The 14,827-nt window shown below is 33.9% G+C and overlaps 1 protein-coding gene across 2 annotated transcripts; it reads left to right on the top strand.

Annotated features, from left to right (window-relative positions):
* Positions 1 to 316: 316 nt before the first annotated feature.
* LOC105111202 (cryptochrome-1-like) lies at positions 317 to 4,729 on the top strand. 2 transcript variants are annotated; one of them, XM_011006499.1, is made up of 5 exons: positions 319 to 952; positions 1,657 to 1,875; positions 2,327 to 3,033; positions 3,196 to 3,998; positions 4,339 to 4,729. In XM_011006499.1, the coding sequence occupies exons 1-5, from the start codon at positions 640 to 642 to the stop codon at positions 4,340 to 4,342; spliced, it is 2,046 nt and encodes a 681-aa protein (XP_011004801.1). In that variant the 5' UTR covers positions 319 to 639; the 3' UTR covers positions 4,343 to 4,729. The 2 variants fall into 2 exon arrangements, with proteins under 2 accessions (XP_011004802.1, XP_011004801.1); XM_011006500.1 differs by lacking the exon at positions 4,339 to 4,729 and having other exon boundaries at positions 317 to 952; positions 3,196 to 4,002.
* Positions 4,730 to 14,827: the final 10,098 nt, after the last annotated feature.

The raw sequence follows: 14,827 nt of genomic DNA, 5'->3' as shown, positions 1-14,827 counted from the left end.
TTCAAATAAAAATGTTTTAAAAAACAATTATTATCATATTTTTATTACTCTAAATATTAAAAAAATCCCATCAACTTTTTTTAATTATCTTAATGTTTTTTCTATTTGAATGCCTTATGGCTCTACCGTTAAAAAACTGGTTGGACCGATGACTCGATACTTCAATCGGATCCGTAATGGATTCAAGCTTAACGGCTACATTATTGGACTAAAGACACTGAAAGGACAAAGCCATTTCATTAGCACAGAATTATTATCAATTAGCACAAACAAACAAATAAATAGAAAACATAGAATTATCATTATCACCCAATACATTTGGAGCAGAATATAACAGGTGATAACACCAAAAGTAATCAAATAAAAGATAAGTGCAAAATCTATCATCTCCACCCTCCAAAATCACATGCACTTTTCAATGCTTATGGTCTCTGATAAATTACCTCTCCTCTAGTAGAATCAAGAGAGGAAACCCCAGAAGCAGAAAGCATTAACTACAATCTCTTCCTTGCTGAGCTTCTAAAGAAAGCTTGCAAAACAGGAAAGGTTGGATATGGCATATAGCAACTGTCAACTGTCATAGCAAAGAGAGAGAGTGACTATTTTTGTTTTAATTTTTTATTTTTGTTAGAGAGAAAGATGTCAGGAGGTGGGTGTAGTATAGTTTGGTTCAGGAGAGATCTAAGGGTAGAGGATAACCCGGCACTTGCAGCTGGTGTAAGAGCAGGTGCTGTTGTTGCTGTGTTTGTATGGGCACCTGAGGAGGAAGGCCATTATTATCCTGGTAGGGTCTCAAGGTGGTGGCTTAAACAAAGTTTGGCTCATCTTGACTCTTCTTTAAGGAGTCTTGGTACTTCTCTTGTTACTAAGAGATCAACTGATAGTGTTTCTACTCTTCTTGAGGTTGTCAAATCTACCGGTGCTACTCAGCTTTTATTCAACCACTTATATGGTTGGTCTCTTTTTATAAGACTTCCTTTAAAATTATTACTTTTGTTGTATGGGGTTTGATGATCATGGGGTTTGATTGACACTTCCTAATATAATATTCTCTTAGGAAATCCTTTTTGGGTTTCGATCTTTTTACTTTTTTATTTATTTATTGTTTTCCTTTTCCTTTCTCTTCGTAAAGTTTAATTTCTAATATTTTTGGGATTGTTGTGCTGTAATTGATTAATAATTCCATGATTTTTGCTTGAAGATTGTGTGAATTTTATCGAATTTGTGATTTTACATTTCTTTTTCTCGTTGGCTCATTGACTGTTGAGTAATTGTTCCTATGGTGATATGAATTGTCATGCACATTTTCTTTTGAGCAGTTTGTTTATGATTTCTTCCTTGTTACTCCTATTTAGATCGATTAGTTTCTACTTTAAACTCGGCACAATATGCTGTAATTCAAATCAATTAAGTAGGGAAGGCCTTTGCTAATCTTGTTATGTTGCAGCTGCAAGTCTTTCTTTAGTTTAGGTCTCATGCATCCAAGTTGCAATTTACTGCTTTTCATTCGAACATAAGGTGGCAATTCATCGTTTGGTAATCTATTTTTCATTCCAACATATGGTGGAAATCCCGGTGCATCAAGTGGCAATTTACTGTTTTTCATTTCAACTCTCGGTGCGATTCATCATTTACTTCCAATTTACTGTTTTTTAGACCCCCTGTCACTGGTTAGGGATCACCGAGCAAAGGAGATTTTGACTGCTCAAGGCATTACTGTAAGATCTTTTAACGCGGACTTGCTTTATGAACCATGGGAAGTTAATGATGCCCAAGGCCGTCCGTTCACAACCTTTGACACTTTCTGGGAAAGATGCCTCAGCATGCCTTTTGATCCAGACGCTCCACTTCTCCCGCCTAAGAGGATTATTTCGGGTTTGTCTTCTTTCAATCCTTTTCTTTTGGAAAATCACGGCCCCATGTTTGTGTTTATGATTTGATAGAGTTGCTTCTTGAAATAGATAACGTTAAAAAACGAGAAGAAAATGCAAAGTACTCATGCTATATGTTATTTAATCACACGGTCCTCGAGAGAAACCAAAAGGTAATTTTGTAACTTCCAGAGCGCTCTAAAACTGACAAGGTAGGCATTTGTATACAGCGCTTGCCACCTCTGTTCTCGTCTGCGATCGTAAGGGAAATTTTGTGTCAGCATGTTAACAGAAGTACTGTTCAAAGTCTTCAACTCTGTATTCTCTTTTCTAACTTCTTTGTTTATAATATCTGCAGCATCTTCTTCTACAGGATGATTATTTATTTTTTGTATTCTGAAAGGTAAATCTTGTCCTCCCTAATCTGCTTTCACCCATTTACTGCACTCTTTCAGGTGATGTATCTAGATGCCCTTCAGTCACCCTGGTATTTGAAGATGAATCAGAGAAAGGAAGCAATGCACTTCTTGCAAGAGCATGGTCACCTGGATGGAGCAATGCTGATAGGGCTTTGACCACTTTCATTAACGGACCACTAATTGAGTACTCTGTGAATCGTAGAAAAGCTGATAGCGCCACAACCTCATTTCTCTCACCACACTTGCATTTTGGGGAGGTGAGTGTGAGAAAAGTCTTCCATCTTGTTCGCATCAAGCAGGTTCTGTGGGCAAATGAAGGGAACAGGGCCGGCGAAGAGAGTGTAAACTTGTTTATCAAGTCAATTGGTCTTAGGGAATATTCAAGATACTTGAGTTTCAACCATCCTTGCACTCATGAAAGGCCTCTTCTTGGGCACCTTAAGTTTTTCCCTTGGGTTGTGGACGAAGGCTATTTTAAGGCATGGAGACAAGGTAGAACAGGTTATCCATTAGTTGACGCTGGAATGAGAGAATTGTGGGCTGCTGGTTGGCTGCATGATCGTATACGTGTGGTAGTTGCTAGTTTCTTTGTGAAGGTTCTACAACTTCCATGGAGATGGGGAATGAAGTATTTTTGGGATACCCTATTGGATGCAGATTTAGAGAGCGATGCTCTCGGGTGGCAATACATAACCGGCACTCTCCCAGACAGCCGTGAGTTTCATCGCATAGATAATCCACAGGTGCGGATGAGACATTGCAATTTTTTTATGCTACCTTTCTGTGTTACATGACTAGTTTATGCATTTATTTATTACAGTTTAGTTTATGCACGTCTCCCACGCAACTTTTCTTAAACTGGATTTGTTGGAAATCGTGTTCATTTAGTAGTTAGTTTTCCACAGTTTGAGGGTTACAAATTTGACCCGAATGGAGAATATGTACGCCGGTGGCTTCCTGAACTTGCTAGGCTACCAACTGAATGGATACACCACCCATGGAATGCACCTGAATCTGTACTCCAAGCTGCCGGAATTGAGCTGGGATCAAATTACCCTCTCCCTATTGTAGGGATAGATGCAGCAAAGGTCAGGTTGGAAGAAGCACTTTCAGAAATGTGGCAGCAAGAAGCTGCTTCAAGAGCTGCAATTGAGAATGGAACAGAGGAAGGGCTTGGAGACTCCTCTGAATCAGCCCCAATTGCCTTCCCCGAAGACATAATTATGGGGGAAAACCATGAGCCTATGAGAAACAATTCTCCTGCTCCAAATCGTCGCTATGAGGATCAGATGGTCCCAAGCATGACATCTTCCTTTCTGAGAATTGAAGACGAAGAAACTTCTTCTGATGTACGCAATTCTACAGGAGATGGCAGAGCAGAGGTGCCAAGAGATGTAAATGTGAATCAAGAACCAAGAAGAGACGCTTTGAACCAGGGGCTTGTTCAAACTGTTCGTAATAACACTGCTTTGTCACCATTTAATATATTGAGAGGTCTGACAAATGTTGAAGACTCGACCGCAGAGTCTTCAAGTAGCAGTAGGAGAGAGAGGGATGGAGGTATAGTTCCAGTTTGGTCCCCTCCAACTTCTAGTTACTCAGAGCAGTTTGTTGGTGATGACAATGGAATTGAAGCAACTTCTTCTTACTTGCAGAGGCATCCACAATCTCACCAGATAATCAATTGGAGGCGGCTATCTCAAACTGGGTAAGCACCTTCTGAAGTATTTGGCAAGGATGAAAAATGTTTTGTACTTTTCTGAATCTTATCACAGCTGATAGAATTCCATTACACAAGCAGTGTGAACGCATCTTTTGCCAAACGATTTAATATGCATGGCCTGAAGAATTAACCAAATAATCTCAATAACACTAAATTTATAGCTACTCTTATGGACGACTTACTGACAAATATGTAACTCATTTGTCATGAGCACATCAAAACCATATTAAAAAAAAAAAAAACATTAATTTCGGAACTCATGGTGATCTGCTGACATAAGCTGTTTTGATTATTCTCAACTCTGAACCTTTTCTCTGGTTTACAGGTAAAACAAATATTCATGGTGAGAAGGAAGCAGGGAATTGGAGAACACAATGATGCTTAATCTTATGATTTAGTCTGTTGATAAACCAGAGTACATTTTATCCACCTATGTTCTCACCATTCTAATATGATCAGTGGCAGGACCTCCACTCCGTATGATACACACAAATGATTCAGGCAGTCCTTCTGCTATCCCGTTTTCTGTACTTTTCCGTATCATATACGTAGATCTGCTGTATAGTATTTATAAGCGAAGGATGAGAGTGATGGTAGCGGGATGTAGTTTTCTAATAATCCCAGGTTTGTGCTTTCTTGCTTGACTAGGAACATAATTGTAATTCAACCTTGTATCCTCACTTTCACTACCCTTGAAGAATGCTTATTCCTGAGCTCCACCTGATTTCTGCTGTTAAATGGTGGCCAGCTTAGCTTTTTGTATCGAAATTATTGCCAGGAGATGTATTTCAAAATATAGCTAGGATGAGGTGCTATACTCTGCTGGCTACTGGATAGGAGGGAAGTAGTATAGATGAACCCGAAATTGTTGTCAGGAGTTGTATTTCAAAATCAGTAACCCTTTAATTTCCTTAGTCCAGCTTCAGTCTATATTTTAGTCCCTCAATTTTATTTTTTTAACATTTGATCCCTTCTATATAAAGTTTTTTTTTCTTTTTATATCTCAAAATTTATTTGTTTTATTTTTCTATATGTAAATCTTGACAGATAAAAATGACTAAAATATTTTAAAAAGAGAGTTATTAGTTGGTCGGATTCTGAGTACTAATAACTTAAATTTTATTATACATGAATTTATCTTTGAGAGATCAATAAATTTATCTTTGAGAGATCATAGAGGTTGTTTTAAGATTTAATAATGTTAAGAAAAAAAAGGAGATTTGATGAGAAGTTTTGTTTCTTTGATTTAATTTGATTTTATGTTTTTTCAGCTAATTAAAAAGTGTTGTTGCTAAAAACGGGGTTTTAGATGTTCATGAGATTACTATTTTTTTCATATTTCAAGGTGAAAAATGTTTGGAATCTAGGTTTTTGGGGTTCAGTTAAGTGATGGAAAAAAAATGATAGATGAATGACATGTCATGAGCAACTTATTTTTAACCAAATTTAAATAAATAAGGATTAGAAATTGTGTGTGATCCATAGTTTAAGAAAAAAAGATAAAAACAAAGCGTGTATGTCTAGGTTTCCAAGTCCAAACGCACCTAGGTTTTCATGTAAGCTAAGCATGCATGTCTAACTCATGCGTGTTTGGTTTTTTATTTTTTTATTATATTGTGTTTTTTTTTACATTTTATAATTAAATTTTTTAAAATAATATTTAAATAATTATCCAATTATACCATTATTTTTAAATAATATAAGCGTCTTTCATAGTATTGTTAACAATTTCTTTTTGAATAGTTATATATAAATCTAATATGCATAATTTTCTAATTATGGATGAAATATTTATTTTAAAAAAATTATTTTTTTATATAATTTTCTCAAGTTTATTATTGTTATATATTTTTTAATACATTCACTCATAATTATCAATTCATTATTGGTTGATTAAGATAAAGTTTTTTTAAAAATAAGATTTTTGATAAAACATTTTTGTAAAAAATCAAATGTGTTAACATGAGAAAGAGATTTTGATTATAGAGATATATTTTTTATACTTATTTCAAATCATTAGAATTTTTTGGATATTGATTTTTAAGTGTTTATAGTTTCTATAAGATAGGAAGCCTCCACAACTCTATATACTAACATAATTTTCTTAATTATAAAAAAAAGATATTAAGACAACACAAGTGTTCTAAAAAAAAAAACATTAAGACTCATGTTATTGATTTGATTAAGTTTAATAAGCTCACATAATTTTGATGATATGAATGAAAAAATGCAACAAAAAAAAAACTAACAAAGGAAAAAGGTAAAAAAAACTCGAGCCCATCCGAATTAGGTTATTAAATCTATTACCTAGTTGTGATACAATAGTGACCTTGTCAAAAGTAAATTGAATATACCAATAAAACTCAATTATTAAACAACCCAAAGTTAAAGGGTGAACTGAAAAAGAAAAAGAAAACTTAAAAAACAATGAAAAAAATTCAAGTTATTTTGGCGAACCTATTAACCTTTTGTTTTTTTGGATTTATTGTAGGAATTCAGGGATGCAAAGGCCCTTATCAAAGAGTTTCTCACAAGTATATCACATTTAATTCAAAGGCTTTTAATTAGTACTTAAAAGTATATTTTTATCAAGATTTTATATCATCATTTTGGACTTGAAGTATCAATAACTCCTTAACTAAAACATGTTTTATAATAACATTTCTAATAATATAAGATACCTTTAATTTAATAAATATTCATTTTAAGTACAGACATATCACATAAATAAAAGGATTGATTTATAAGTTTAAGAACTGGAATTAAAAGGACAAAAAGATAGTTAAACTTAGAAAAGAGATACTAATGCAGTTCAAACGAAAACACTATTTGATAATTGGGTCATATCTGAAGCTGTAAATCTCAGATTTAGGTCTACTTTATATGGATGGAAAGGTAAGACATAGGCCTACAACTTTCATGAGAACCCAAGATTTAAGAGGCCATTTTCAAGTCCAAACTGTAGCAACAACAAAGAAGTTTGAATCTGTCCTGTAACCCGAACACCGTTCAATGTTTGGGCCATATCTGGAGTTTTAGAAGTCCAAATGACCTCCATTTTTTTCTTAGAAAACTAAGACAATTTCATACAACTTCATGTTTTCAAGTGGTTCCAATTCTAACGTTATTAATCATGTTTTGGGTAGATAAGAGAAGATAAGGATTATCACTAAGTTAAGAGTTGGTCACTCACTCATCAATTAGTCATCAAGTCAATAGTTCTCAATTTTGACCTATAAAAAGAGGCATTTGCTATACATTTAGCATCTTGATTTCCAGATCAAGATCATAATGCTCTTGCTTTGTCTCTTTGTATTTTTGTAACGCTTAATGACACGATCAAAGAGTTAATGTCTTATCCCAAATACAGAAGTGTCAAAGTAATAAATAACCAGGCAAGACCGAGGTCAAACCACAGGGAAATTAACTATATAAATTATAAATAATAATATTAATAATAAGAAGAAGAAGAAAAATAACAACAATAATAACAATAACAACAACAACAATGATAATGGTGGTGAAGATAAGTTATAGAGGACTTTGATATGTAAGATTAATATGAAGATTATACAATGATAAAAACAAATGTCAAGGTTAGAGGATACACTAATAGTATTAGAGATAAGTAAGGTATAAACTCTTTATTAATTATCAACATGATCATATTAATCATCTTATTTGCATAACATCATACTTATAAATTTTATCAAGTATTCGTGATGCTAACTTATGTTGACAACAAATCAAGTTCCTCTAGTAATAACGATGTCAACCGAAAACTATAAAGGATCAAGTATTTAATGTAGCAAGTGTTATACAACACAAATCTAGATTAACTATTTAACAAGTAAGGTATTAAGAATTAATAAGATAAAAATGATAAGATATGTTAATAGCAAGTTGTTTAAGATATAAGCATTGAAGTCCATGTTAAGTTTATATTATACTTATCCTAACACCATTAGGGAAATATTTTTATATTGACATAATTAACTTAACTAGATATTATGAAGGAGAAAAACTTAAAGAAACAATATAAAAACATAAACATGATATAAGTTAACTAAGTGTAGTAAAGGAAATGAAAAGCATGAACAAAAGATTAATGAAAGCAAAACTTGAGCATTACAAAAATATAAAAAGAAAGAGCAAGAACATGATCTTAATATGAAAAACAAGATGCCTAATGAATGGCAAATTTTTCATTTTATAGGCTAAAATTCATAACTATTTATTTGGTAAGTGATAATTGATGTAGTGGCCAACTATTAATTAATAAACTTGGTGGACAGCATCACTCAAGCATTTTGGCTGGCTGAATTGAAATTGATGTAATCTGAATTTGACAAAGTATTCTTCATGAAAGTTGTTGGAAGTTGTCTTTTCATTCCACCCATAAAATTTCAGATCATTTGGAGTACTACAGCTCGAGATATATCTAAAATATTGAACAGTGTTGCTGGTGGACGTGGTAGATAGCCCTCATACTCTTTTCTTATCTAGATGAAATGTCATTTCTACCATCTAAATTTGAGCTAGTCTTCTTCATGAACATTGTTAGAAATTGTCATTTCCTTCCACCCATCAAATTTCAGATTATTTGGACTTCTAGAACTCAAGTTATGGGTAAAAATTTGAGTGATGTTTGGGCTGAATTGCAGGAGAGATTCAGACTTCTCTTTTGTGGCCAAACTTTGAATTTTAAAATGGAAAATTTAGGTCTTTTCATACCCTTCAAAGTTGTAAGCCTGTTTCTTATCTTTCCATCCATATAAATTAATCTGAAATCTAAGACTATAACTTTAGATATGATCCAATGATTGAATAGTGTTCGAATTTGAAGTGAATCGGCATCTCCTTCGTAAGCTTAACCTTTTCTTTGTCCTTTCACTTTCAATAGTTAATCACAACAATCAATCCTTTGAATTATGAGAATATCTGCATTTAAAATGAGCATTTACCATAAATTAAAGGTATCTTATATTATCAGACTTGTTATTATAAAACATGCTCTAGTTAAGGAGTTATTGATATTTCAAGTATAAAATGATGATATAAAACCTTAATAAAAATACACTTTTAAGTACTAATCACTTAAGTTTTGCTTTCATTAATATCTTATTTATGCCTTTCATTTCCTTTCCTTTACTTAGCTAGTGTTTATCTTATTTATGTTCTTATCTTGTTTATTTATGTTTCTATCTTATATTATGTTTAGTTAAGTTTATTATGTTAAGGTAAAAATGTTACACTAATGGTGTAAGAATAAGTATATTGTAAACTTAACATGGACTTTAATATTTAATACTAACATGTTTTATATTTGTTATCTTATTTACTCTTTAATACTTTGTTTGTTAAATGGCTAATCTAGATTTATGTTGTATAACACTTAGTACAACAAATACTTGGCACTTTCATAGCACAATTCGTATGGTATAACCAACACCTATGCTATGAAAGGAACTTGATTTGTTATTAACATAAGTTACAATCACGAATACCTGACAACATTTACAAGTATTAGCATTATTCAAATAAGATAACTAATGTAATCATGTTAATAATTTATAATCTAATTGAAACCTCCTTTGTATGTAGTTTCCATTTAAGTAATAAGAGTTTATACTATACTTGTTTGAAATACCATTAATAGATCTTCTAACCTTGACATTTGTTGTTATCATTGTTTAATCCTTACATTGATCTTCTATCTCAAAGTTCTCATCAAGTTCCTTTTCTTTTTCTTTATTATTATTACTATTAGTACTATTATTATTGTTGTTGTTCTATTATTGTTGTTTATAATTTATACAATTAACCTCCTTGTGGTTCGACCTCGGTCTTGCCGGGTTACTTATTACTTCAACACTCCTGCAGTTGGAAGAAGATATCAATCTTTTGATAGTGTTAACAGACCTTGACATTCTTTTGACTAAATTTGATGCTATATTTCAAGAACCATAGGGCCTTCCTCCCACACGATCCTATGATCATCGCATCAAATTGGAGCTAGGAACACATCCTGTCATGGTGTAGCCATACAAATATCCTCATGTGCAAAAAGAAGTGCAAAGATATGTTAAAATAGGGCATCATCAGGCCTAGTCAATCTCTTTATTCCTCACCGGTCCTTCTGGTCACTAAAGCAGATCACACGTTATGATTCTGTATAGATTATAGAGTCCTGAATTATAAGACCATCAAGGATAAATTTCCTATACTAGTGATTGATGAGCTATTAGAGGAATTATATAGTGCAAAATATTTCACAAAACTAGAGTTGCACTCAAGGTATCATCAAATCAGAATGTATCCAATAGACATAGAAAAGATAACATTTTGCACTCATCACGACCACTTTGAGTTCTTGATGATGCCTTTCGGCCTCACCAACGCACCTAGCACATTCCAAGCTTTAATGAATGAGGTATTCCAGCTATACCTATGTAAGTTCATTCTTGTGTTTTTTTATGATATTCTTGTCTATAGTCACTCCTGGGCAGATCATTTAGCATACTTGCGGCTTGTCTTTGATATCCTTTCTACTCACCAATTATTTCTCAAGCGATCCAAGTGTTGCATTGCTCAACGCCAAGTCTCCTATCTTGGTCGTATTATATCAGGAGAAGGGGTTGTTATAGACAAAAGCAAAATTATCACCATGATTGATTGGCCAAAGCTGACCACTGTGAAAAGCTTAAGAGGTTTTTTAGGCCTCACAGTCTATTACCAGAAATTTGTTCATAATTATGACATAATTGTCAGTCCCTTTACAGCCATGTTATGTAGAGATTCATTCAAATGGACAGAGAATGCAACTCAAGTATTTGAGCATTTAAAAATTGATATGACTTACACTCATGTATTGGCACTACCTGACTTCACCACCCTATTTATTTTAGAATATGATGCATCCGATACAAGAATGAGAGTTGTGTTACAACAAAATGGGCAACCAACTACATACTTCAGCAAACCTCTGGCAATTTGTTATAAAATTCTTCTGGCTTATGAAAAAAAGCTCATTGGCTTAGCTAAAGTCGTTCAACATTGAAGAGCTTAGTTATGGGGCATCACTTTCTCATCCAGACAAATCATTACAGTCTTAAATTCTTGCTAGACCAATACATCATCACTTCACCTCAGCAACACTGGTTAAGTAAACTCATAGGTTTTGATTTTACCATAGAATATCGTGCAAGTAAACATAATAAAATGGTTGATGCTTTATCCCGTTGCTTAGAGGACCAACTAAGTCTTATTTCCATTTCCATGCCACTCCTACCTAATTCTATTTGTATAGAGATTCAGAATTTAGAAAAATTGCAGTTGTTGCTACGTAATATCCAATAGGGCGAAGCCGTGGGACCATGAAAATACAAGGATGGCCTGATTTTTTTTAAACGATGAGTTTATTTGCTGCACATTTCTCCTCTGGTTCCATCCATTATTTCAGCTCTCCACGATAGTGGTTATGAGGGCTATCAGAAGACACTCCAACTTGCTGCACATGATTTTTATTAGCAAGGGATGAAGACTTCTATTCAGACTTTTATGCATCAATATAGTGTCTGCAAAAAACACAAAACCAAACATTTGAATCCTACAGGACTTTTCCAGCCTTTGCATGTTTCACTTTAAATCTGGTCAAACATCTTTATGGATTTCATTGAAGGCCTACCTCCCTCTTAAGGGAAGTCGGTTTAGACTGTTTTTCAAAATATGCACATCTCCTTCCCCTTGCTCATCCATATACTGTGGTAAGTGTTGTTTGTTTGTTCTTTGATAATATTTTCAAACTTCATAGTTTGCTAGAGACTATTGTGAGTGATTGTGATGTCACATTCACAAATTTGTTTTAGACTGAATTGTTTCACTTGAATGAAATCAAATTGGCTCTTAATTCAGCTTATCATCCCTAAAATGATGGTCGAACTGAGGTTTTCAATCACACTAAAAACTAAGGTTTTCAATTGCACTATCGGGATGTATATGCGTTACTTGACTAGTGACCGTCCTCGTTACTAGTTTTCATGGCTGCCTTGAGTAGAGTACTGTTACAACATTAGCTACCACTCTTCTTTTAAAACCACTCCTTTTAAGGTGGTTTATGGTCCGTCTCCTCCAACTATACTATCTTATTGTCCTAGCTTAGCTAAACTCAAAGTAGTGGATTAAGAATTATACAATCACAACTTGGTTCTTCAAGACCTTTGCAATCGTTTACTTCAAGTTCAAAATTCAATGAAGGCTCGGTACAATGTTACCCATCATCCTTTTCACTACCAACTCAATGATCCAGTTTTATTTAAATTGCAACCTCACCGCCAACTTAGCCTTTCTTCCACCGAATACTTTAAAACACCCCCACCCCCCCTATTTCTATGGCCCTTTTCTTATTTTAGCCAAAATAGGCACTGTGGCCTACAAGTTAGAACTTTCATTTTCTAACGAGTTGTACCCTATTTTCCATATGTCCTGCCTTAAACCTTTCCATGGCACATCTGCTGCTATTAAACCTTCTTTACCTGTTCTCACACAAGGCGAACTTCAACCTCTGCCTAAAGCTATTCTTGATTCTCGTTTTATTCACAATCAACACCATGTTTTGATCCATTGGGACGGTTTTTCACCTGCTGATTCTTCTTGAGAGGATGTGTCCTCTTTTTGTAGCCGCTTTCCTTCTTTTGCACTTGCGGACAAGTGTCATCTTAATGGAGGTGGTAATGTTGTGAACAATGTCCACGTGGATAAAAAGTTGGCTAAAGAAAAATGTATTAGAGGCGTGGCTGGTTTGGGTACTAAAGATTAGGAGTTGTGGCTGGTAAAAATACTGGAAGTTGAAGCTTGGATGGTCAATATTACATTATGCTCCAGCTAGCAGATTTCATTCGGATTTCATTTTATTCTATTGTTATTTTTTATTTTATGCTAATGGTTTAGACATTGCAGTAGTGGTGCCAACTTTTTAGAAGTTTGGTTATTGAATAATTTGTTTAAATTGTAAGTAAGGACATTGAGTAAGACAGAACAAAATTTTAAATTTTATTTGCATTGAGATTGTTGGGTTCTTTTTTAAACGAGCCCTTTACATATTTTTAAAATAGATCATGTGGATTTCACTGCCAATCGTCGTGTAACTTGATCACAATCTTGGAAGCATAACATCGTAGTTTGAAGAACTTGATCAGGTTTTGAATATTAGAGCCGGAAGAAACACCTCATCTATTGACAACTGGAATCAGTCTCACAGGATAAAAGTTTTGGCACCAATTGCTTTCTCAGCACGATCGCAGAAAGACGATTGCTCCCATGATTTTGTTGTCTGCAAAAAAAAACAAAAAAAAACTATCCAGAGGATCTGCTCTCTTGCATGAGCTGTTTTGTTTCAGAGTGGGGATTGGAGGTTAAATTGAACATATGAAAGTAACCTTATATTCTTTCCATCCCAATACAACCCACCAGGCTTCCATTTTTGGTACGAGGGAATGCATGGTTAGGCTTCCATTTTATAAATTTCAGTATTATGCCATGCATGGCGAATCTGGATGTTGACATGGAACCTTCTTATAAAACAAAACATACTGCAAATTCACAGTTCACGCCTCGACAGTTTTCTCAAAGATTAAATGGCCTTGACCATATTAGGAAGCCAAACTGTCCTTGTCCTGCAGTAGGTAGAGATCCTGTTGAAATGTGGAAGGGTCATTTATGTGGCTTTCAAGGAGAAACAGAAGGGTTAGATGAGTTTACTACAAAAAGCCTTCTTCCAGTTTCTTCAACTGCCTCAGTTACACGTTTTATGACAGATATTGGTATCCCAGTTGTTCCTTCTCCTATGGTCTTTATTGCTACATTTTTCAACAACACTTTACAAGTCAAATATGTTTTTTAAATTATCAAATCTCCCATTATAATACTGAATTTGTGTTATTATAAAACACAAATCTTAACTTGATTTCAGAAATAAATCAATTCATTATAAATCAAATTCTTGAGAAAAAATTGATTTAAGAATAATTTAAATAAATATTGTACCTGATAATATACTTTAATAAAATCAAATATTTACATAAGTATCCTTGTTTAATTTTCAGATGCTCAAACTTGTCTACACATATACAACTCGCAGGTAGCATAGCATATATAATGCGCAACTTGCAAATGCAACTTGTAACTTCTTAAAGTGTGCTATTATTTTTGGACTATGATATGTTATTATTTTTTTTTATTTTATTATGCTAAAAACCAAAAAGCACTCAACAATTCTACTTGATTTTTTTGTGTCATCGTCAGCAGTGCAGCATTTCTTGGATATTTTATGTTAGATTCTTCCAATAATGAAAGTAAAGAGCAGTAATCTAATGTCGAAAAAAAGGGGTACTGATGATAGACCATCGCATGCACACTGTCCGATGATGAGTAATAAAATCTCACACTAGAATACTAAGAAATTATTAGTGTCCTCGAAACCTTGTATCCATGTGTGGATGGAGACATGGCTTTCTCTATTACATGCTTGATAATTGAGAGTCCAGACTTCTTTTTGTTCTCTTTTGGTGCCAAACTAAGAAGCAGGCGAATCGGAATCATGGGATGCTGAGACTGGAAATCGTGGCTTTTTCTAGCTCATAAAGCCTATAGATAGTTCATGATTTATTGAGATTAATTTTGGTCACTTTTAGTGTTTCTTTTTCGGCATGAAAGCATCAAGACTACTGCATTTCTTAGGACAGGCGAAGGCATTGGATTCTGTTGAGGACAGCTAAGTCAACCCCGTTTTATACCAAAAAGAGAGTACAACATGA

Source organism: Populus euphratica, unplaced genomic scaffold, assembly GCF_000495115.2.
Source record: "Populus euphratica unplaced genomic scaffold, PopEup_1.0 scaffold282.1, whole genome shotgun sequence".
Lineage (NCBI taxonomy): Eukaryota > Viridiplantae > Streptophyta > Magnoliopsida > Malpighiales > Salicaceae > Populus > Populus euphratica.
Note: the sequence above shows the minus strand (reverse complement) of the source record. Positions and strands in the feature narration are given on the sequence as shown.

What these genes read in the sequence shown, in the direction of transcription:
- LOC105111202 (XM_011006499.1), top strand. Translation starts at nt 640, where the DNA reads ATGTCAGGAGGTGGGTGTAGTATAGTTTGGTTCAGGAGAGATCTAAGG. An exon ending in TTTATTCAACCACTTATATG is followed by an intron (nt 953 to 1,656) that starts GTTGGTCTCTTT and finishes ACTGTTTTTTAG; the next exon opens with ACCCCCTGTCACTGGTTAGG. An exon ending in GCCTAAGAGGATTATTTCGG is followed by an intron (nt 1,876 to 2,326) that starts GTTTGTCTTCTT and finishes GCACTCTTTCAG; the next exon opens with GTGATGTATCTAGATGCCCT.